This window comes from Crocodylus siamensis, chromosome 2 (assembly GCF_052110815.1).
Source record: "Crocodylus siamensis isolate JL-2025a chromosome 2, ASM5211081v1, whole genome shotgun sequence".
Taxonomy (NCBI): Eukaryota; Metazoa; Chordata; order Crocodylia; family Crocodylidae; genus Crocodylus; species Crocodylus siamensis.
This window is the reverse complement of record NC_143396.1, coordinates 157,728,951-157,753,928: the sequence shown is the minus strand read 5'-3', so window position 1 is coordinate 157,753,928 and position 24,978 is coordinate 157,728,951. Positions and strand designations below refer to the sequence as shown.

The 24,978-nt window shown below is 47.0% G+C and overlaps 1 protein-coding gene across 1 annotated transcript; it reads right to left on the bottom strand.

Moving 5' to 3' along the window:
• CISD2 (CDGSH iron sulfur domain 2) lies at positions 1-24,401 on the bottom strand. The gene is made up of 3 exons (XM_090031905.1): positions 24,147-24,401; positions 1,209-1,423; positions 1-409 (listed from the first exon to the last, which is right to left on the bottom strand). The coding sequence occupies exons 1-3, from the start codon at positions 24,247-24,249 to the stop codon at positions 320-322; spliced, it is 408 nt and encodes a 135-aa protein (XP_089888031.1). The 5' UTR covers positions 24,250-24,401; the 3' UTR covers positions 1-319.
• Positions 24,402-24,978: the final 577 nt, after the last annotated feature.

Here is a 24,978-nt window from a genome sequence, read left to right as displayed (position 1 = left end):
TTAGAAAAGGCAGTAGGGCTATTTTATTGTATGTTCATACTAAAAAAGATTAAACATATGATTGGTATGGTCATTACTGGAATAAGACTTATTTACAGTGATGTTTACTTTACAGTTTTACATATTAGACAATTCTTCAGAACATACAAAGTATCAAAAGAATGACCTTTGGTTTAGCAACCCATCTTAATGCAGCTTAAACCCAAAGGAAATCTACAACCACCATTAGACTAATAATGCTATCATATACACAAAACATTGTGTCCTGTAAGTACACATGTAAAAAGAGACTTCAGCTCTAATCATTTAAAGATGTTTGCTATACTTCTTTTTTCTTGAGTATTAGTGGACCCACATTATCTCCTGTTAATTCGTTGTGCTTGTTGTGAGAGCCATCACAAGTAGGGAACTGGAAAAGAAGCATACACAAGGAATTAGTGTATTCATTCTACAGCATGATTAGTAAATGATTTCATTAAGAAAAATTTCAGAAAGTTATTTAATTCTACTCTTTTTCTTTCCTAGCAATGACAGTCTTCCAACAGATCACTCAAAGAGCAGGCTGCTAGTAAGGAATTAAACTTCAGCAAAATCTAAAAACAGCTGCTCCTAAAGGACAAAGGTATGCTTATAACAGTTTCAAAAGGGGAGAGCTGTACTCCAGATGGCAGCTGCTACCTGTTATGCCTGCATGAACCTGTAGTATGAAGTGCAGTAAAACTGCTCCAACTTCAACCATGTTTCATCTGCGGTCAAAGTTAGGATGATTTAGGTCACTTGTACTGCTATTCTGAGGTGAGTGGAGTGTTTTCCCTCTGAAAAAAGTGTTGAAAAAGTCTCATTTTCATTCTAAAACAGAATATAATGATACCTTTATTTTTTTTTTAATTGAATAGAACCATTTTTTCTTGGCTGGAATAGTTTATTCTAGGTTTAAAACAAAACATTTACAGGGAAGAAAAAAAAATACTTTTGTTTCACACCTCAAAGGGATAGCAGTTCTATGTACTGTGCACATAACAGACTTGTGCTGCATCTTTCATGAAGGTAAGTGTTGCTATGCACATACAGACAGAGTATAAAAGAATTGTACATTAATGGGTCCATCCTCCAGGTGGAAGGCACATGCTACAATTCACAGAAGACAGAACTGATGATAACAACAGGTTTATTTCATTGCTCTGTGGCAGTCCTGTAAAGCATCTTACCGTTTTAGAACGCCAACACCTGCAGTAAGCTGCCTTTGTGAGGCACAAGTCTTCAATGTGTATTTCATTCACTACTTTAGGATTTTCTTTCTGGATCTTGAGGTTAATCAAGCTATCTTTCTGTTGTTTCTTCTTGGGAAGGAATGGGCGAACAGCCAGGTAGCCAAGCAGTGCCAGCACACCCAAGAATGGCAATAACCGCAACCATTCTGAAACTGCAAAACACAATTTTTAGAGATGCCAGAATGATATGGTTTCAGTATCAGTGACTTCCAGCAGCACAACATTAGCAATATTCCTATTTGCTTTAGATGAAAGGGGAATGAGGAGTTCAGCATCTAGGGTTATAGAGGACTAAGGAAAAGGTTTAAGAGGCAACACTGGAAGGGAGATTCATTGGGCTCTGCAAACAAAGGCCACATACAGGCCCATTTCTACTGGGAAAGTCACCAGGAGAAGGGAGCAGAACAGTAGCCACCTGCTGCTCTCAGTCTGCTCCCCAGACCACTTTCTCCCCAGCTCTCCTCCACTCCAACAATCTGGGCATCATTAAATTTAGAAAATTATCGAAGGGTCAATGCAGCCTATTGAACATAAGATTTCAACCTTTTGTATCCTACTTTTGGCTGCTTTTTCAATTCACCGTTTGGCTGAAGTTTTTCATTCCTGGTTTCTGCTCCAAGATGATTTCAGCAGAAATGGTGCAGCCCTTACCAAAGAATAATGTTAGAAAACATGTTAGAATAAAGTAAAAAGTCTGACAGGGAGAATGCCAAGAACAGAATGTGCCTTTTGCCATTTCACTCAAAATCCCTCCAGATTTGGCTAAATTAAGCCACAGAAAGTTGTCCTGGAGCTGGTTTTGTTCAGTATCTTAACAGCCTGGAAGATGGGATGGAGTGTGCCTTCAGCAAGTTTGCAGATGACACCAAGTGGAAGGGAGTAGTAGATATCTTGGAGGATAGGGATAGGCTTCAGAGACAGAAAAATTGAAGGAATGGGGTAAAAGAAATTTCACGTGCATCCAAACGAGCACATGTATATAGTCTGTAGCACCTCAGATCTGTTTGAGGCACTGTAAACCACATGCAGCACTTATGCACTCATTCACTGAGCTGCTAATTTGCAGTGCACATTTTTTTTGACACCAGGAGATCCCAGTGTCAAAACCTGACACTTAAATAAGTGGTGCAGCACACATGGCAGCAGCATGTGCCGCCAGAAACAGTACCTGCCAACCCAGAGCCACGCTGGCTTCCAGCCAGGCTCCAAGCTGCCAGATTGGTGCTGTTTCTTCCCCAAGAGGCCTCCAGAACCCCAGGTAAGGCTGCTAGGGGCCAGCACAGGTACTGGCCCCAGCCTCCCCTACCCTAACTGGGTCATTTTGTCACGCAGCGGAGTACGTATGCAGGGGTGTGCCCTTAAACAACAACCAGCAGCACCAATATGTGCCACTGCTTTTCGTGCCATGGGAAACATGTGCCCCATCATGTTTGAATTCATCTGGACACACTCATTAGTTCAATAAGAAGAGAAGAAATCCAAAGTCCTGCACTTAGGATGAAACAATCCCACGCACTGGTACAAGCTGGGAACCAACTGGCTAAGCAGCAGCTCTGCAGAAAAGGACCTGGGGATTACAGTGGACAATAAGCTGAATAAGAGCAGACAGTGTGCCCTTGTTGCAAAGAAGGCTAACTGCATACTGGGCCACATTAGTAGGAGCACTGCCAGCAGATGGGAAGTGATTCTTCCTCTCTATTCAGTACTGGTGTGGCCACATCTGGAGTACTGTGTCCAGTCTTGGGCCCACTGCTACAGAAAGGATGTAGACAAATTGGAGAGAGTCCACCAGAGGGCAACAAAAACAGGGCTGGAGCACTTGACTTCAGAGAGGCTGAAGGAACTAGACTTATTTAGTTTTAGTCTGGAGAAGAGAAGACTGAGGGGGGAATTTAATAGCAGCCTTCAACTACCTGAAGGGAGGTTCCAAAGAGGATGGAGCTCAATTGTTCTCAGTGGTGGCAAATGACAGAACAAGGAGCAATGGTCTCAAGGTGCAGCAAGGGAAGTTTAGGTTAGATACAAGGAAAAAGTTTCTTACTAGGAGGGCAGTAAGGCACTAGAACAGGGTACCCAAAGAGGTTGTTGAATCTTTATCCTTGGAGGTTTTTAAGAGCTGTGTAGACAAAGCCTTGGCTGGGATGATCTAGTTCAGGGGTGTCCAACCTTTTTGAATGTGGGGCTGGATCATGAACTTCTTATCACCCAGTGGGCCGGCGAGCCATATTCAAAGACCTCACAGGAAGTGGCATCACATCAGGAAGTGATATCATGTGACCTTTAACACCAATGAAGTTGCAGGAAGTGACAATGAAATGGGTCTAACCAGTTCAAAACTCTCCCTCTATAGCATCCACCTCTGCCACTGTTTGGGACAGGATACTGAGCTAGATGGACCATAGGGCTGACCAAGCATGACACTTTTTATGCTTTTATGTTCAGAAGCTCTTATGTTCTTTGGCTGAGCTTCCAAATTATGGCTGAGATTTGCAAAAAGGGGTAGATAGGCATGTTACAAAGTTGTCATAAAAGATTTGGAGCCCTCTAAATCCCATTCATTTTAATGGAAGTTGGCCTTTTGATTCAGCTTTGAAAATCTCAGCCCAAGGTGCCAACCAAAGAAGTCAAAATATATTTTGCATTTCTATGCAATGCAACTATGGGGGGCTCTCCAAGCATTTTACAAACATTAAATGAACCTCCAGATGAGCCCAGCCGGAGCAGCAGGGGCTTAGCTGCACTTTCCCCCTACCTGCACTGGTCAGTCCTGAGCGGCACATGGCTCCACCGCCACTTCTGCTGGCTGGTGCTGACCCAGGTGGGTCCATCCCATCCAGGGCAGCACACAGCTGAAGCTGGCTTCCCACGTGCTGCTGGGGACGGGAAGAGCCTGGCCGGGTCGGCACCGGCCAGCAGAAGCGGTGGCAGAGCCATGTGCCCCTTGGGACAGGACAAGCCCAGCCGGAGCAGCAGGGGATGAGCTGCATTTTTCTCCCTACCTGCGCTGGTCAGTCCCAAGCAGCACATGGCTCTGCCGTGGCTTCTGCTGGCTGGTGCAGATCTGGCCAGGCTCCTCCAGTCCCCAGCAGTACACAGCTGAAACCAGCTTCTCAAGTGCTGCTGGGGACAGGAAGAGCCCAGCCGAGTCTGCACCAACCAGCAGAAGCGGCAGCAGAGCCATGTGTTGCTGGGGACGGGATGAGCCCAGCCAGAGCAGCAGGGGCTCAGCTGCACCTTCTCCCTACCTGTGCTGGTCAGTCCCAAGCGGCACATCGCTCCACTGCCACTTAAGTTGGCCGGTGGTGACCTGGCCAGCCTCCTCCTGTCCCCAGCAGCACGTGGGAAGCCAGCTTCAGCTGCATGCTGCTCTGGATGGGACAGACCCACCTGGGTCGGCACCAGCCAGCAGAAGTGGCAGCGGAGCCATGTGCTGCTTGGGACTGACCAGCGCAGGTAGGGGAAAGTGCAGCCAAGCCCCTGCTGCTCCAGCTGGGCTCATCCTGTCCCAGGTGGCACACGGCTACTCCTCTTCCCCCATGCACTGCGTCGGCAAAGTCAAGCTGACGTAGTGCATGTGGAACCTTGTTTCTTCCCCAGCCCTTCAGCAGCCATTAGGAAGCTGCTGAGGGATTGGGGGAGGGACAAGGGGTGGGAACGAAAGTAAACAGTGTTCACTTTCGTATCTTGTTGCAGAACCGCAGGCCTCAGAAGATGGCTTGGCAGGCCGTATGTTGGACAAGCCTGATCTAGTTGGAGATGGTCCTGCCTTGAGCAGGGGGTTGGACTAGATGGCCTCCTGAGGTCCCGTCCAACCCTAATTTGCTATGATTCTAAGAATATATCAAAGATCTAGCTTGCTCCCACATTCTTTGAACTGCACTTGCACTGAGGATGCTCCCCAGGCCCACCTACCTTCCTCTTCCTACCACATTTCAAGGCTTGTACACAGAGTGGCAGAAGGAGGGTAACATTCATTGAAGCTTGCAAGGAACTTCAGAGCAGACAGCTGGTATAAGCTGCCATTTGTGTTCTGTAAACTAAACAATGATTATATCAGCTGGCTGTCTCCTTCTAGATCTTCTGTTAAAATGAATCACTGGATATGCATAGTAAGAAGCTGACTATTAATTTGAGGTTGCTACTGGGATTTTCTTCAAAGGTATACAAATAGGGAGGTAATCTTCTAAAGTGTCTCTTCACTAAAAAACAAACAAACCATATTTTAATGGACTTGTCACAGAGCAAAAACTATTACATAAATGCACTGTAAGAAAAGACCTTGTATTAAATTATTCAAAACAAGTTCCTCTTTAAACTGGTTTAGTCAAAATGCAGCTAAACTACTTCTCCAGTCTGTTTCAACACTAAAACAAAAAAGGAAATGTAATACATCAGATAAAAAAGCTTCTCCTTTTCTGTCCCAGTAGTTTTAACTTACTCAAAAGTCACAGTAGTTCTATTCTTGGGCACAACGTTACATTTGTGGACAATGGATTGATTGATAAAGGAAAACGTGCACTTTCCCAGCAACAAACACAGGACTTTTCTCTTTTGAAGTGCATGCTATCATGCAAGAGCATACACCACGATGAAAGCACTGCACTGTGACAGCTATACTCCCTTGCTTGCTCTTTCTTTACTCTTTGAAGTGAAAACTATCACTCACTTCTGTTTATGGTATTCTACCTGGGGCAGATGCACAAACCACAGCACTAGAAACACAACTGTCTGCATCTTCCATCTGCACGGGTTTTGATTCCTTGTAGAATTTAACCCCTATATGTAACCCTGCAGTGTTGCTGTTCCTGTTTCTTCTGATTTTGCTTTTCTTCCCCCATGCAAAATGCCTTTAGCAAAATCAACAGTAATGATTTCTAATGCAATCAATGTACTCACCGTGTGGGCAAAAATGTATTATACTGGCTAGACAACAGCTACTGACAGCTTGTTTACCAGTTTGTCATTGGCATAAGCAACAGCAACATGAAGTGAAGGCTTGAGTACCCTCATTCTGCCAGGCAAGTATGCAGAACTCAGGGAAGATGTTTATTAAAAACCTCCTTATTCCCTCAGTAGATAAATATCTTTCCAGTCAACTTGTCCAATGCTAAACCACATCAGAAGGATGTATAACACCTGCAAGGTGTTGAGGGAGTCTACTCTTACTGACTACACTGGGTGCCTGCAACTGCTAAGGACTAGGCCCAGAGCAATTATGTTGGAAGCCAACAAAGCAAACCTCTCATCAGATTAGTGGCTTGAAATGCAAGGGTTGCCAATTTGATAATCAGATTAGCATTATCTAAGGACAATCTACTGCTCCCTTTTGACCCCAAACTCTGACTTAATCTATGAAGAAGTTCTTGTTCTATTCCAGAATCATCTGGCATAGCTTCACTTTCCTTTAATTGCCAGTAGGAGAACAAGCAAATCCTGAAAAAGCAAAGTCTTCAGAGAAAGCAATTCTGGTGTAGGACTTTGCAGCTAGGAATTATACACTAGCTGAGTTGTGTCTAGATACACAGGAAGCAGCCAGGGATGGTCACAAGACGCATAGATAGCTTGTGTGTGGGGCACTCAGAAGACATGAGAAGAAACAAAGATACAGATAGGGTGGAAAACAAAGTAAAGCAGCAAAACTGGCAGGGAGTACAGGGCTGGGAGCAGAAAGCAGAGAAGCAAATCAGACAAGAGAAGGCAATCAGAGTGGCACTTGTATAGGATGCAGGGCTAATTTGTGTAAGGGACATTTAAGCCTGCCAAAAAAGGCTGGCCTCAACTGATGCAAGCCGTTTTGTAGTCTGGCTGCTTACATAAGAAAAGGGTATTATGTGTATAACTGGAGCGTAGTGCAGTGCTCTAAACCAGGCATTGTCAACCAGGGGCAGGCATACCCCTGGGGGTACTTGGGAAGGCCCTAGGGCAGGGGTAGGCAACATTTTTTGGCCAGAGTGCCGAAAAACACCACAATACCTACCTTGGAAGGTGCCGGAGTGCCGGCATGCCAGAAAAACAAAATGAGGGAAAGGGGTACATGGCAGGATGCCCTGCTTGTGCCCCTTGTCTCCTACCCAAAGCCCCTGTCCCACAGCCCTACTGCCCCTTGCCTCCCAGCCCAAGCCCCTGTCCTACAGCCTGGGCTCTGTGGTTGCCAGCAGCTACCCTGGCTCTGGGTAGCTGCTGGAGCCCAGGCTGCTCCCAGCAGGGCTTGCAGCATCCCAGCTGCCTGCTGGGAGCAGCCCAGGATCCCTGCTAGCAGCAGCTCCCCAGAGCAGGGCTGGCTGCAGCTGGGAGGATCCAAACAGCTGTGCTGGGCTCCAGCATCAGCTACGCACCAGCGTGCGCAGGCACGCCTCTGAGCAGGTGGTGGGGGAGGCGCCTGAGACAGCACAGTCCTGGCCTCTCCTCCGCTCCTGGCACAGAAGTGATGAGCCTGGTGCAGCTGTTTGTAGCCAGCCCGGGCTCTTGGCAGTGGCAACAAGCAGTGGGCAGAGTGCAAACATCTGCGCTGGGCTGCACAGCTCCGGCATCAGCTCTGTGCTGGCAGCAACTGCACGGGCACCTCAGGGCGGACAGCGGGGGAGAGACCAGGGCTGTGCTGCCTCAGGCCCCTCTCCCATCTCCCGCTCCGAGGCACACCTGCTTGTGCCAGTGCGAAGCTGATGCTGGAGCTTGGCACAGCTGTTCGGAGCCTCCTGGCTGCAGCCGGCCCCGGCTCTGGGGAGCTGCTGCCAGCCAGGATCCCAGGCTGCTACCAGCACCAGCAGCAGTGACCCGGAGCCAGGGCTGGCTGCAGCATGCCAAGCAAAATGGCCTCATGTGTCACGCTCAGCATGCATGCCAGGGGTTGCCGACCCCTGCCCTAGGGGGTACGTGTGGGTGGGCAGAGATGAAGTGCCGCCACCCACCACCTTGTACTGCCGCCTCCCAGATGCAGGGCCTGGGTGGGGCACAGGCAGCGGCGTCCCTCTGCAGGTCACACAGGCACTGCCCAACTGCAGAGGGGGAAGCTTGCACGCAGCAGTGCCACTGCCATCAACTACCCCACACCGCACCCCACGTGCAACTGCCACTACCTCCACCCCTGCTCCGCGACTGGCTGCCACTACCCCCCTCCCTCCCTCCCGGGGGTACACTGCTCAAAAAAGTTTGAAAAGCCCTGTTCTAAACTATCAGTGTTTTAAACTATCAAAATTCTTAATACCCACCTCAAAAAGATTTAAGCATTTTTCCAGCACAGGTAAAGACAAGACTTCCAAAATGTTCAGGAGAGACGGTCTCTCTCTTAAGTCAGTCATGTTCTACATTATATATTTGGCACCAGAAGTGGCAACCCTAAATTCTCCAGTTCTGCAAGACTACTCAAAAGGAAGCACTCCTGACAGAACACACTACAGGTTAATCACCACAGCTAAACAGACAGTAACAGGAAAGGGCGTAATTTTGATGTCAGATAGACCCTGAATCCTGTTAAGAAGAATGCTGAACAGCAAGATCTTGACTTTTACAGACCACAGACAGAATGCTGAGCGATCTGGTGGGCAAGATGAAGAGTGTCTCCGCACAGCTATGTTGTAATATACAAAAAGGAGACCCTGTAGCCACATCTCAGAGAGGAAACCAGGAACAAACAGGAGCAGGAAGCACAGGGATATTATTGATTACCAGGGATCCTGGTTTTCTCTGATAAAAAAAAAACACCCCAAATTCTCTGATAAAACCCTCAAAATCTGTGATTAAAATGAAACACCATTATATATGTAGCTATCAATCGAACACAATGTTTTATCGATATATTTACAATTTTCAAGCATTCTGGAAGCCTATCACTGCCTCAATCACTATAATAAAATTAATTCTAAATAATTATAAATTTTGGTATTTTTGTTTTTAATCATAAAAAATCATAGCTCCCCATGCCCCCTTTACTTCACCAAGTTGCAGGTCCAGGCCCCTCACTCCCAAGCCACAGACCCCTGCCCTGCTGGTGCCCCTTGCTCCCCACCCACAGCCCTGCCGGAAGGGGCCCCCAGCTGCCAGCACTATGGGGTCAGGGGCCTGAGTCTGCAGCCTCCTGCCCCCCCCCACCCCCACAGCAGCACCTGAGCCCCGGTTGCTGCCCATGGGAGGCAGTAGCTGCTGTGGCACAGGGGAGTGCAAAGCCTGGCTCGCTCCCACCATGGGCAGCATGCCCTGAGCGGAGCCTGTGGGGATAGGGGGGGATGAGCTGCCTGCTGGGGGCTTCGGTGGGGGGTCTGGCTCCCCACTGGTGTGCACACTCCTGAGAGTCAGGGGGGCACATGCCACCCAGATGGGGGCAGGCTGCCCCACGTGGGCTTGGGCTCCCTGCCCTGCTGCCCTCCCTCGGAGCCTCCGCCGCCCGGCAGGCAGGACCTGGCATGCCATGGCAGAATGGGGTCAGGTAAGGAAGCTTTCTGCCAGTGCAAGCCTTGCACCACCCTGGCAAAGTGCCTCCTGCCCACCCCGGGGTAGCAGTATGGAGTTGTGTCTCTTGATGTGGCTGAGTGGGCAGGAGGCGCCTTGCCAGGGTGGCACAAGGCTTGCAGCAGCAAGGAGTTTCCCTGCCTGGTCCCACTTGGCCCTACCACGCTGGGTCTCATCTGCTGAGCCGCAAAGGAAGGCAGCAGGGCAGAGAGCTCAACCCCGCAACAGGCACAGATCTGGGGGGCACATGCCCCCCTCTGCGCTCCCCGGGAGTGTGCACAGCGGGGGAGCAGGCCTACCCACCCCCTGAATGAGCCGCCCATTGCTCTGTCCCACTCCCCACCAGGGCCCTGCAGCCATGCATTCCAACCCCAAGCCCCACACACCACCTGGGCTGAGCAGCAGCCCCAGCCCCACTCCCTCCCTCCTTCCCTCCCTATGGGGACCTCAATTCTCCCCCACCCAACTTACCTATCTGCTCTCCAGGGTGCCTGGCAACCATGTACACACACATGGATCCCCCTGCCTGATTGCCCTCCTCCTGCTCCCACCCAGCCCCTGCCAGCCTGCAGAGAGCTCTTTGTAAAAGTAAAAAAAATCTGTTTTTTAAAATGTGTTTCTTCACTAAAATGAGAAAACCATGGTTTTCTCAGGTAAAGGGGGAAATTCACATTTTTCTCCGTTTTCCTGCGGGAAACAGAAAATCCAGATCCCTGTTGATTACATTGTTGCCCGCTACTGGTATGGTGGCAGCCAAAGATGAGAAAATTTTGCCTCACTAGCCAATGATTTCTGTGGCACCAGAGGCTTTCCTGATCACCAGAACAAAACTCAGTCATGATATAAAATATTCCCATATAAAAGGTAGCTTTAAAACAGGGTGGGGAGGGAAGAGAGCGTGGAAATAAAGCCATTAATAGTAGGAAAACTGTTGTTCGTCCTTCATAAGCAAAGATGACCATATCCAGCTGGGTGGGAGGGGGAAGGGAAGTAAGGGGGAAAAAGGAGAAAGAAGAGAGAAGAAAGAGAGAGGTGGGGGGGGAGGCTAGGTCGAGTGTGTACACAGGTGATTTATAAGCCCAATCTTTGCCCTGAACAATCTGCTGGAGCAGGGGTAGGAGGAAATACAATATTTATATTTATAAAGGTATTTATTATGGGGGCACCAATACAGATTTTGGGGGCTGATACCAACAGCCAATATTTAAGGAGGCATACTAGCTGATACTGATCCAATAGCCCATACAGCTGCCATCAGGCAGTAAGTCCAGTGTGGTGGAAGGAGAGGGGGGACAGAAGGGGACAGATCAACACGATGAGGGAGGGAGGGGACAGGCACCGCCCAGCCAGGGCCAGCTCATGGGGTGAGGGCAGCTTCTGCTGCTGCTTGCACCCCAGGAGGGCAGGGCTGGGGACGGGGGTGCCCCCAGTGGCACAAGGTGTGCTGCATCTGCAGGGTGGAGCCAGAGCCGGTGCTGCATGGGGCTTTTCTTACCAGGGGCTGGGCTCAGAATGGGCTCCGGCTCCACTGGGAGGAGACTGCAGCCATCCCAAATTTTGCCACAGCTCCACTCCTAGCCCCGTGCCCTGTCCCAGCACAGCCCTGGCTTTTCCCAGTGCTGGGGTGGAGACGGGGGTCCCCCAAGTGCAAGCAGCAGTGGGAGCTGCCCCCACCCCACGATCCATGCCTCTGTCCCATGCCCCTCCTCCCCCTAGTTGGGCAGCACCTGGCCCTGCCCCCTCCCTCACCGCAGGGATGTTGGTCTGCCCCCCACATGCTCCTTCCCTCCCCTCTCCCATTCTGACTTACCAGCTGCAGGCAGCTCTCTGCTCTGCTCCATGCTGTGCTGCAGCTGTGCACAGCACAGACACCGATCGGCCAATATCCAATATAGACAATTTTCTTCATATCAGTACTGATCTGATATCAGACCGATGTATCAGTGCACCTCTTTTATTTATATATTGTAATATTTTATGCTTACTTAATATTTATAATGAAGCTGTAGTCCTTGGAAGTATTAAAAAAATCTAAATTCAAAGCAGTGCTGTGAGTCTATAAACAGCTGCTGTGCCTCTATGGCTGCTCATGCCTTTCTGAGCCAGATGGAACGACACTAACAAGACTGCTCACTTTTACTGCTGCTACTCAGAACTGCAGTTAGACACAAGAATAAGGTCACTCCATTAGTTGTTACTTAGGAAAGCTGAGCAGCAACAGGAGCAATTGAAAGAGCTGTTCATGACTGTGCCCAAAAATGGGCAGTGGGAAGAGTGTAGTGTAATGAAGATCCATCTGTGCGCCTCCAGAGAGGAAACTTTGGTTTCTTTTTCCTTCCAGCCATCAGCCGATCTTTAAATTCACCAGAAATTTGCTAGCTAGGGGCTAATAAACAAGATTCAGCCCCTGAACTGTGTGCAAGAATAACACTATGACAAGAATTCCAAAACACTCCCTAAAAGCTGAGGAGATGGACTTAATCCCTGTGTTTTTTCCACATGGTCTTTAAAAAGAAGACAACTCCCTAAAATTTTCAGACTCAGCACTTCTAGATCCCTAACAGTAACAAGAAGCTTATTACATGCTCACAGAAAGAAGCAAAGCTGACAGTGTCAAGTTAAATAAAAAATGTATGGCCTCCACATAAGACAAACCCTTCATCAACTGCTGCTCTTTTCCCTCTCTTCTTTGGAAGGCAGGAGGAAAAGGTAGACAGCCAAGAGGTGGTTTTGCAATAGAATGGCTTATCAGCGGGTCAGGATGCCAAACTTCAGAAGTACACAGTTGTGACAGGCTTCTCATAAGAATCTCTCTGAAAATTCAAGTTACTTCCTGAATTACACTGTCCTCAGTTAACTAGCAGTTAACCTTCTCCAACGTATTTGTAACTGTGACCTGGTTTTTTTTTTTTAAATATCCAAACAATTTGTATACAATCTAAATGCAAAAGACCCTACCCTTCCATTTCAGATTCCCATTCACTAGGTCAGCAGCCAATGGGATGAGGGGGAAGTAGAGAGAAGAGAAATCTTTCAGTGCCTGTATCACAGTTTAAATCATAAATTAAGAAACTTAATTCCACCTATAGGGTATCATCAGACAGGTCTGTGAGGTGCTAATGTCTGAGATCCACTTTTCAAGCAAGCTACAGAGGCTGTTGCTCATGGTATATCCCGCTCCCTCACACTTCTCTATGGCAACTGCAGTTAAACAGAGCATGTATTATCAAAGAGGTAGCCCCTGACAAAGCATCAAACATTTGTCAGAGGGTCTGCAGGACAGGCCTCTTTCTGTAGGGCATTCTACTTAGGTTACCGTCACAGGGCACTAAGATGCCTGCTCCTCTAGCACAGAGATTGCCTGGGGAGAGCCCAGAGAGCCAGACAGGAGCCCAGGTGCAAGTTACCATGAAAACCAGCTAATGAGGAAATTAGCCACACCTGCACCTGGTCAGCTGGCTGGAAGAGGCAGGGCCCATATAAACCCCAGGGCTGGGACCAGGCAGTTCAGTTCCCTGCCAGCAGCCATAGGGGAAGGAGCGAGGAGGAACAGCCCAGCGATGCAGCAACCGCCAAATACACTGCCCTTAGGGCTAATGGGACTCCAGGAGCCCACAAGGTACCCTTGCCTACTAGGCACTTAGCACTAGAGAAAAAGTTTTATTCTTTTAAAAGGGGCCAAGCAAGACCATGTCCAAACAAAAGATGAAAGGGCAGCCTCCCTATATTAATAGTACCAGCAAGACATGGTGGGTGAGAGAGAGGGTACCGGTTGGGCAAGACTAACACAGTTAAGGAGCCCTAGGGGTAACACTGTCATCCCTAGAGACCCCACCCTGTTACAGTTACCAAAAAAATTCACAGAATATAGGACAAAGGAAAGCCCACAGCCAAGTGTCAGGGTCTCTCCACTGGAAAATCCAAGTATAGCCAGCTCCTACAGTGAATTTACAATTCTGTTATCTTAACTCGCATAAAACCACAAGTCATTCTGACCTAAAGATAAACATTGTCTATATATTTTACTATTACTTTAATTGAAAATAGCAATATAAAAAGCACAGTCATCCTGAGGGTGCTGTATATTTTGCCTATTATGAATGTGAAAGGGGAGGAAAAAATGAAGCCCCAAAGTAAAAGGAATAGACATTTCTGAATGCTAAGGGTGTGACCATACTGGAAGACCAACAGTCAATATCAAACCCTAGTCCTTTCCTTCCTCCCCACCCTTCACTACTTGTATTTTCAGGGATTAATGGGTTTTGTAGTTGATGCTACATAGTCAGTTCCTCTCCACACCAGTAACCAGTGCTCCATCACAGCTGAGAGGCCTGCACTGACAGATGGACTCTAATCTGCCTTTATGTCTAGTACAGTAGATTCAAGGTTTTCTATTTACGATGCCTACACCACTCAGCATCTTGTGTATTTTATTCTGTTTCTACATGACTCACTACCAGGAATGCTGCCTTTCTCTGAGTTAAAAAAACAAATCCAATTTTGGATATAAAACAGTAACCCAAAATCCACATTTTTCCAAGATTAAAATGAAACACCACTAATATATATCCTTCCATGGAAGAATGTGGATTTTGAGTTACTACTTTGTATCCAAAAATTGGGCATTTTTTTTTTTTAAATCATCAAAAACCAGGATCCCTGCTCACCACCAGATATGTAAATTTAAACTGCCCCAATCTGGTAACTAAGGAAGCTCTATGAAGTAAATATAGAAAAGGTTTCAATAGCCAAAATATTATATCCACCCAGACTCCAGGGTTGGGATCCTTTAACCTGAGAGTGAAACAGTAACACTCAAATAAATGCATATCCATACAATGCTGATCCAGTTGTTAGCAACTGGCTCAGATGACAGAGTGATCCAACGCTGAGCAACTCTTTCTCACTCCAATCCAAATCTTGTGCAATTTACATCCAGCACAAGCCCTGTGGCAACAGGCCAACAACGAAGCAGCAGGCGTGGACACACTTGAAGCTGTAGCTGCAAGTACACAGGCGGCTCAGGGCTTTGGGTCACTTTTTACTGGACAGAAGCAGTGGTAGAACTCAGCAGTCTCAAGTGGCTGAGCAGCCCTATTCAGGACCACACTGCTCGCCTCTTAGAGTGACGAAAGGGCTAGAAAAGGTGCTCCAAATATTGTCAGCTTTACCTCACCCTGGCCAGCATACCGCAGCTGGCAGGGGTTCCGCTACAGTGGTCGAAAAGGAAAGAAATCAATCTCCCTCAAGCTGGGCGTGAGGAAAGTATGCACACTGATTAACAGAAAGGAGAACTGCCTCAGGGGGAGAGAACTGGGCAGATGCAATGTCCAGATTGTTACCCTCAGCAAGACTCCCCTACCTGATGAAGGGGAGCTCTCAAGAAAAGCTGGCTACACATTCTTCTGTAAAAGTTGTGGCAGTGAAACCAAACGGGAAGCAAGTGTTGGCTTTGCTGTATAAAACAGCCTCACCAAGAAGCTGACCTACCTGCCTAAGGGAGTAAGTGACTAACTGATGGGGCTCAAGCTTCCCCTGCTTAGCAAAACTGCACCACTATCATCAGTACATACACCCCTACCATGACCAAGTCAAGAACCAGTTCTACTATGTCCTCCACTCCATGATCACTACTGTACTGAAGTCTGACCGGCTCATCCATGTTGGCAACTTCAACGCCTTGATTGGCTCTGACTGCCAAGCATGGGATGGCATCACTGGGAAGCATGTGATCAGAAGCTGCAACAGCAATTGTCTTCTGCTTGGACTATGTGCTGAACACAAGCTCCTGGTTACCAACACTGTGTTCCATCTCCCCCACTGGAAGAAGACAATGTGGGTGCACCCTCACTCTAAGCACTGGTATCTTATCGACTATGTCATCGTCCGAAGGATGGACAGACATAATATCCATGTAACCAAAGCAATGTGAGGCACCAAATGCTGGACTGATCATCTCCTCACCAAAGATCACAATTCAAACCAGACAGCGTCCACAAAGACGAAGTGGACCAAAGCGCCTCAACTCTGCAGGGCTGATAAGCGACAGCACCAGGCTGTCTCTTGCAAGCCGTCTGAAAGATCAGCTTCACACTACATCACTCCATTCCAGCTCCACTGAAGCCAACTGGAAGCAGCTCCATGAAATTATACACTGGAGCTTTTGAGATCCTGGGACCAAGCATCTGCACACCAAGACTGCTTTGATAAAAATGATGAGGAGATACAACTGCTGGAAGAAAAACAAAATCTCCATACAGCCTACTTCTATGATAAGTCTGTGTCAACACAACACGCCAACAGCTCCATACAGAAGACCATTCAATACAAGCTGCAAGGGGTGCAGGACACAGTTAAAAAACAAAGAAGACAAGATCCAGCACTATGCTGACCATAACGATGTGAAGTTCTTTGATGCCATAAAGGCTGTCAATAATCTGCAAGTCCTCAGATCCTCCCCTCTGCTGTCCACCAATAGGACCAAGCTGCTAAATGACAAGGTCCAGATCTTCCAGAGATGGACTGAACACGTCAGCGTCATCCTCAATCAGATCTCCACTGTCAACATGGATGCCATACACAAGCTGCCTTAAATCACCATCAACACCTCACTTGAAGCTCCGCCTACAATCGTGGAAGTCCAAAAGGACATGCAACAAATATCTAGTGGCAAAGCTCCTAGAGCCAATGCAATTCCAGTGGAGGTGGAAATTAGGTGGTCACGGCCTCACAGAGAAACTAACCGATATCTTCTGCAGTATGTAGGCACAGGAGGTAGTCCCTCAAACTCAAGGAAGGGAAATTGCCAGCTCTGTGACAACCACAGGGGCATCTCCCTTCTTTCAACTGACGGCAAGATACATGCAAGAGTCCTCCTCAACCGGCTGACTGACCATCTAAACAACCTACTGCCTGAGAGTCAATGTGGCTTCAGAAAAGTATGTGGAATCACCATGGTGTTTACAACCCAGCAGCTTCAAGAAAAGCACCAGGAACAGAACATTGACCTTCTCCTCACATTCGTCGACCTAACCAAAGTCTTTGACACAGTGAACCACAAAGGCCTCTGGGAAATCATGAAGAAGTACAGATGTCCCATAAAATTCATCAATATGGTCTGACAGTTCCACGATGGCACATGTCTTTCCAAATGGTGAATACTCTGACCCCTTTCCAGTCACAAATGGAGTTAAGCAGGGCTGTGTGCTCACACCTACCCTCTTCAGCATAGTATTCTCTGCCAGGCTGTCAGATGCCTTCCAAGATGACGACCTTGGTATAGGAATCAGGTACCATTTTGACGGAGACACATCTTCAACCTTCTCAGGCTCCGAGTAAGCTCCGAAGTCCAGACAGCCACGCTTCGTGACTTCCTTTTCGCTGACGACTGTGAAGTATGCAATGGTCCATGGACCTATTCTTGTCAGCCTGCAACAACCACTATTAACAAGATGAAGACCGAAGTGATGTTTCAACCTGCGTCTGGCAGAACACCCCAGGAACCACACACCTCAGTTAAAGGCCAACAACTGCTGGTGGTCAACAAGTTTGCCTACCTAGGCAGCATACTCTCCTGTGCTGTCCACATTAACAACAAAGTCAATGAGAGGCTAGCAAAAGCTGGCATGGTCTTCAGCAGACTCCATAAGTTGGTCTGGGACTGCAGAAGCATTGGAATATCAAGAAAACTGAAGGTTTACAAAGTCATCATCCTCCCGACCCTTCTTTATGCCTGCGAAACCTGGACCGTCTACCAGCATCATGCCAAGAAACTAAACCACTTCCACCTGTGCTGCCTGACAAAAATACTAAGGATTAAGTGGCAAGACAAGATTCCAGACACTGAGATGCTCAGAAGATCCCAGTATCCACATCTTACTGAAACTGGCACAGCTAAGATAGGCTATGGCTAACTGTCAAATGGAGTACACTTTAACGAAGGACCAAAGAAGCAGTACAAGGACACCCTAAAGGTGTCCCTAAAGAGTTCTGGCATCAACCCTGAGTCATGGGAGCAAATCACTCATGACCATCCATCCTGGAACTCATCAGTCCAAGAGCAGAGCACTGGCCTTCAAGCAGTGGTGCATGGCAGAGGCAGTGAGGAAGCACGTGGCCAGGAAAATGAGGACCTCTCATGTCCAGTCCTCATCACTCTCCTGCCCCTGCTGTAGCAGATTGTTCAGGGCAGAGATGGGGCTTATAAGTCACCTATGTATCCACATGACCTAGCCTCCACACACCTCCCTTTCCTCTCTCTTTTCTCCCTCCCTTCTTCTTTCCTGCTTCCTTTCTCTCCCCACTCCCACCCTCCGGATTCAGTCATCTTCGCTCCCGAAGGACAAACAAACAATGCTGATCCTGGCTGAGTTGCCAATACATGGTACCCCAACCCAAATAATAAGACTATGATTTTTCATTTAAGATATATTTTTAAAAAATCAGTTCTTGCCCTTCTTTCAAAGGCAGGACAAAAATCTCTGTCAAAATTTGGAAATTTTCTTTTGAGGTTGCTGAAAAAAATATTCATTCTCCTTATTTTGTTGTGAACATGAGTAATAAATGGGATTTTAACCCTAACCTACATTGTATAACACCCTTTCAATTATTATAATTTAACTGGCATTATTTCCACCATCTTGAATTTGACCTATTGACCTACACGTTTAAGAGTCTCACATGATTTTCAAGGCAGAGGCTTTGTCTTCCACCTGCTTGTAAAATGGTATATTAATCTACAATTTATAAATGTTACAGTTTAGTTACAGTACCACCTATCATACAAGCTACAAGTAGGGGTCTGTGAAGCTTCAATTGCCAATTAGATTTGGATAAGATTCGGTCCGATTCGGAGGCTGAATCACTGAATCTGAATCAAATCGGGAGACCATAAAAGCCCTCTGAATTGATCTGGAAAAAGATTCGGAAGCAGTCTTGCAGGAGAACAGAAACTGAGAAGAGGGTGGGAGAGTGGGGGGAAGACTGACACCTGTAGCCGGCCAGTAACTGTGATCTTTCCCCCAGTTCCCTTCCAATCATAGTGCTCTGGGGGCTCTGGGGGGTGTAGAAACAGCACATAAGCCTTTGTCTGCAGCCTTTCTGTCCCTTTTGTGAGCTATTTCTGCCTGAGCACTGGGAAGGCCCCCTGTTATAGGATACCATCCCTGCTGTTTTCATCCCACTGCACCTTAACACACACACAAAGTCACACGTCACAAATTTTGCTTTCAGAAGCTTGAGGTGCAGTTTCCCAGAAACCCCTGCACCTATCTCCTTGAACCTTGGCAGGCTTCATGACCTCAAAAGGGGCTACCATCCCTCCTACTTTCATCCAAATCTGCCAAAAAATGACAAAGTTATAGGTTTTTCAGTGATTCCCCCATTATAGTCTATGGCTGAATCTTCAAATCTCTCCAAATCAAACCCGAACCTTCCAAAGCCAATTCAGTCAAATCGATTCAGGACAATGATCCAAATCTCCAAATCGAATCACTGTCCTCCGAATCTGAATCGAATACTTCCCTAGTCACACAGGCCTAGCTACTAGCCACTTCTCAAACTTTCAGCGGGGACTGTCCCCGATTCCAGGTACTAATATGTAGGCTAAAAAAGAGTTAGGTTAAAAGGAGAGAGAGAGACAGCACTGAAAGATAAAACAGACATCCATATACATGATACCAAAATTACTAGAAAATGGAGTCATAGAACAGGATATGAGATTATCAGTAACTTGTTTAATTATAGTTACCACCATGTCCTGGGTGCTTGCAGGACATATGGAAATGGACATATATAACTACTTCCATTTGTGGGGCTGTGCTCATTTTATATTGAGTTTTACATATGCATGCATGAAACTGCAGCCTGGGAACTCTGCATCTATGTATGTTCTATCACTTGGCTTGCTTTAATCTTTTTTGTAACGTGCAGTTTCCAAACTATTCAGTATGTTATTAACATACTAAAGGCCCTTGTCCACCAATGGCATGAACCAAGCCCAATGCTCTGCACAGAAACATGGCACTCTTTCTTTTTACCCACCTCTGAGAGTGCTCTTTCCCTACATACTGGCTGTTTGCCCTCTTTAAAGAGAGAATCCCTTTTTATTGAATATTTTTATAAAACAACATAATATATTTCTTAATCTTTCCCTTAAAATATTATTATCATTATTAAATAAATAAACATTTCCTAACTTTAATGTTGTTGTTTTTATTTTTAAGGAAGTCTCTTTTTCTGCAAGTTTGTCACAGAAATCACTTTGGGGTGAGTTGTGTCAAAGTCCTCCCAAACTTCAACTTATAATGCATCTGGCCCTCTCCATGTTTAATCACAGAGGTCCATTAAAATGCATTTATTTTGAAATACTAGCTTCACCGCAGCCTACATATATTGTGATGGGATGAAACATGAGAGATCTGAAATGTCAGCACCAGTGTTACTAGGATACCCTAATAACACTAGTAGCCAATTATAATACTCTTTGGCTTACATCAGTGATTCTCAACCAAGGTGCTACAGTACCCCACAGTGCCTTGAAAGGTTTTCAAGTGTTGTGGTACACTGTACAATGTTAGCACTTTTATGTGAGAAACATGTTAAACAAGATAAACCCAGAGTTTTAAAATATGAATCCATAGCACCAAAACCAGTCTGACCTGTTGTGGTATGTCTTACTTCTTCACAACAGGAGAATTGTTCTATTATCAAAAAATGAGTGAAAACTAAGAGCTGGCATCTTCCAAGGGGTGCCTCAAGTCTAAAGACATTGAGAGCCACGGACATAGATCCTCAAAAGTATTAGGCCCATTGAACTCCCACTGATTTTGATACAAGTCAAGCACTTAAAATCCCTGTAAGAATCTGGCCCTGTGACTAAGACAAACTTGCTTTAGGGGTGTTGGTTGTAGCTGTGTTGGTCTAAGGACATCAGCAGACACAGTTCTTTGGGTAAACGTGATATCTTTTATTAGACCAACTAAATAGTTGGGAAAATGTTCTTTGCAAGCTTTCAGATACAAACACCCTTGTTCAGGCACAGGGAGAATTTGTTTTTCTTTGTGTGCTACTTGCAGAACTTCTGCAAACATGGTCAAAGTACAAAGTTGTGGAAAACCTATAAAGACTAGTAGAGGTTTAGTTCAGACTGTGGGAAACCTCTAAATGTAAGAGGTTTAGTTCAAGCATCAGACAGTAATGAGAAAGTTCCAACGCAATTGTTATAACACAAAACACTGCCTGGGAATTTGTGCATTTCATGCTGCAGGAACAGCTGATAGGGAAGAAAAAAAACCAGTGTCTTTAACTTAGATGTGGTCATATCTTTTCAGGATCCATTTTAGTTAATGCCGAACCACTGGGGTCACAAGCAAGGTCATTCTGTTTATCACATTCTGTTATTTCAGGTGGCTGCTACTATGAAACAAAAGGCTGCTGGCCAAGATGGAGGCTTGCAAGGATGGATGATCTTGGAAAAGACTCATTACATCAAGTTTACCATGCTAACGATAACATGATGCTGATCATGTTAAGTTTACCTTAACAATGAATACTTCAGCCTTCCACATGTCACCTCCAGCTGTTTTTCTCACTTTAGTGCTATCAACATGATACACGCTTTATACCTTTAAGAAAAAGATAAGTGTGACAATGGATAGTAGCCTTGCTGCATACTGGGGGAGGGAGGGGAGGATATCATATATGCAGATTTATGCTGTTAGCCCATAGCTCTGTATTTCTGGTTACATTTTGGATCTACAGCCTTTCTACTAAGTTCAACTGCTCAAGTACTAGTGAAATCGGTAAGAACTAGAGGTAGCAAATTTACACAACTTCTGGAGTTTTTCATCTAAGCTCAGTGAATTACTACAGCAGTAACAAAGCTGTTTTCATTCCAATCTCTTCTTTCATCCACATACAGAAACATTCACCTTTGGGACTGAAGTGTCGTATAAACGGACTCAGCCAGAGGTGAGCTCCCCGTACTCCTAAGTCCTTTTAGGCAGAAAGAATTTAGTGCAAGCAGAATGAGTTGTGTAACACGCTAAAGAGTTCTCCCCTTTCCAGCTCCCTCTTTAAAAAAAAGAAACACAAAAAACCTGATGTTTTGTGAGAATCTGTCAAATAACTAAAGTTTATAACTTCAAAGTTAAAGCTATTTGGTCTCAGCAAGAAGTCTGTACTTCAGGTTATATAAAGCACAAATGCTTTTAAAACTGTCGTTGCACGTACAGGACTGTGCATTAATACGAGAAAATTCTGTCGTTGTGTTGTATGACAAATATTGTATACATAAACACACAGGTAGACTGCAGAACAATTCAGTTACAGGCAATACAGGCTCAGACAGCTGAAGCAAACAGGGATTAGTCAAGAAGCTTTATATTTTAAACTAGGAAATTAAATTAAAAAATACTGTTACACAACATTACAGTGGCAAGATGGAAAGCTTAAGACAGGAAATACCAAATGTTATGGCTGTATGGGACTTGATCCATTTCATATCAGAATTATGATTTCCCTTAACTTGGTGCAGAATGATTACCACATGCCAGAGAAACTTCAGAAAGAAGGAAGTACAGCTTGGTAATGCTCAGGAGAGAGATAGTTAGATATACAGTGAGAAAGAGACAGAGAGAGAGTTAGATATACAGATATACAGTTAGTTATAGTATGGGAGAACACTCAATGTAAACATGCTGGAAGACAAAACTCAAATGCTCCCTAACAATGCTGTCTGGAAAAGCCTGGTGTTCAGTGTAAGCAAGCGAGCCATCCTGAGTTTTGGGAGCTTTAATAGTGCCAGAGCAGTGGCATGATCTTTGCATCTGTCCCCAAACAAACAGTGCTAGCTGAAAGAGTGTTTTCCAGGTTTCATCTGCCTGACAACCAAGTCAAAAGATTTGATTCATGAAGTTCCCATTTACAATTTATTCAGGACCTCAACAGAGCACAAATTCAGAAAGCACAATTCTGTCCTTAAAATGGCATAACTTTAGCAAGTCCAAGAGACATCTAATGACTCTGGGGGAAAGCATTTCCTCGCCTTTTTCAATCTGATTACTGGGTGCAGCTGGCTTGTGTCTTTTGCTGTGGGTGTTCTCCTAGGAGGATATGAACTTTAAGAACATCTGGGTCAGAGCATGGGTCCATTTTGCCCAGTGTCCTGTGTCACACAGGGGCAGAGCATGGATGATGAAAGGGAAAGTGAACTGGGTACGAGTAAGCCTCTGACCACTGTTCCTCTTTCACCTGCAGCCTCTAGCATTTAAGGTCTAGGACTGTGATGTTTAACCTTTATTCTTGGTGGGCCAGATGGGCAGAGCCTAGTCCCTCTGTGGGTCTGATCCAGTCAGTGGCCCAGATCTGGCACAGCAGGACCCCACCTGTGCAAGGAGTGTGGCCCAGCGCCAATTCTGGTGTGTGGGGAGTAGAGGAATTTGGCAGTGGGGGCGGGTGGTAGTATTAATGGTCATTGTTCCCCCATCATCCAATTTCCCGGCCACTGAATCATAGAAAATTAGGTTTGGCAGTGACCTCAGGAGATCATCTAGTCCAACCTCCTGCTGAAAACAGGACCAGCCCCAACTAGATTATTCCAGCCAGGGCTTTGTTGAGCTGGGTCTTAAAAGTCTCCAAGAATGGATAGTCCACAACCCCTCTATGGGTAACCTGTTCCAGTGCTTCACCACCCTCCTAGTGAGAACTTTTTTCCTAATATCCAATTTAAACTTCCCATGCTAAAACTTCAGACCATTGCTCCTTACTCAGTTATCTCCCCCGGAACAGTCGAGCTCTATTCTCTTCTGAACCCCACTTCAGATAGTTAAAGGTTGCTATCAAATCCCCTCTCAGTCTTGTCTTCTGCAGACTAAGTTGGGCACCTGTACACATGCACTGAGCTGCTCTTGACGCAATTAACTGATTCTGCTGGAGCATGGCAATTACTGTGCTCCAGCAGACGCCAGTGTCACGTGTATTAGCATCCCTGCACTGAAAAATGGCAATGGGAACATTTTAACTAAAACTCGTTGGAGCAGCTTTAATTAAATCATCCCCACTGCTAATTTTCAGCCCCAGGCCGGTGTATAACGCCCATCAAGCCCAGTCCCCTCAGCAACCACGTGCCTGCCCCCCCAACCATTTCCACTGGCCTCTGTTCAACTTATCCGCATCCTTTCTGCAGCGGGGCCCAAAACTGGGCACAGGACTCCAGGTGCGGTCTCCCCAGTGCCGGACAGTGAGAGATAACCGCTCCCCTCCGTGTGCTGGCGACGACAGTGGGCCGGGCCAGGCCCTCTGCGGCGACAGCGGGCTCGCTCAGGAGAAGCAGCGCGGGCTTCCCAGCCGCCCGCACCGTCCTGCCGGTGGCTCCCAAGGACGCCCCAGCCCGTCCCCCGGGACCCGGCCCCGCTCCGCCGGCTCCAGTACCTGTGAGCCGGACGAAGCCGCCGAGACTCTCGGGCAGCGGCAGACGCCGCAGGTAGGCCGGCAGCTGCACCTTCACGATGCGGGCCAGGCTCTCCAGCACCATGGCGGCAGGCTCGGACCGGGCTGTAGCTCCGCCCCCGCCGCTCAAGCCACAGGCCGGACTGCTCCCTCAGTTGCGCATGCGCACGGGGAAAGCGAAGCCCTTGCCTTCAGGGTGCGCTGAGCATGCTAGAGGGGGTGGGGGGGCTGTACTATGCCCGGCCAGTGGCTGCGCGCGCATGCGCGCACACTGCCGCATGCGCACTAGAGGAGGAGAAGCCGGTGTTTTCAGTTCGACGTATCGGCCCGCTGGGCCGAGCTGTGGGGTTGCACGGAACCTAGCATTTTGGCTGTGCGTGCGTGTTCCGCTCCCGGGCCCGCTCCGCATGCGCACTGGGGGGGGAATACGGGGCGACCTCACGGACTGGAGCGGGGCTTCCGCTGACGCTGCGCTGCTTCGTGAGCTTTCCACCTCGCAGGCTTTCGAGCACAAACACCCTATGCCTGAAGGTGTTTGTGCTCAAAAGCTTGCACAGAACATTTTTTTTCCAATTATTTAGTTGGTGTAATAAAAGATACTGCATTTACGGAAAGAATCTGGTTTACCCCTGAAGTTACGCATCCCTCTGTAAATAAGGTTTATTCGAGTGCCGTGGTTCTCAGCCGTTTTTGTACCAGGACCCAGGTGGCCAGTCTCCACCCAGTGTCCCTTACTCCTGAGTGTCTGCCCCCAGTGTGTGGAGCAAGGGGTGGGTGTGGGACCTCCACCAGCCTGCAAGGGAAAAGTCCCAGT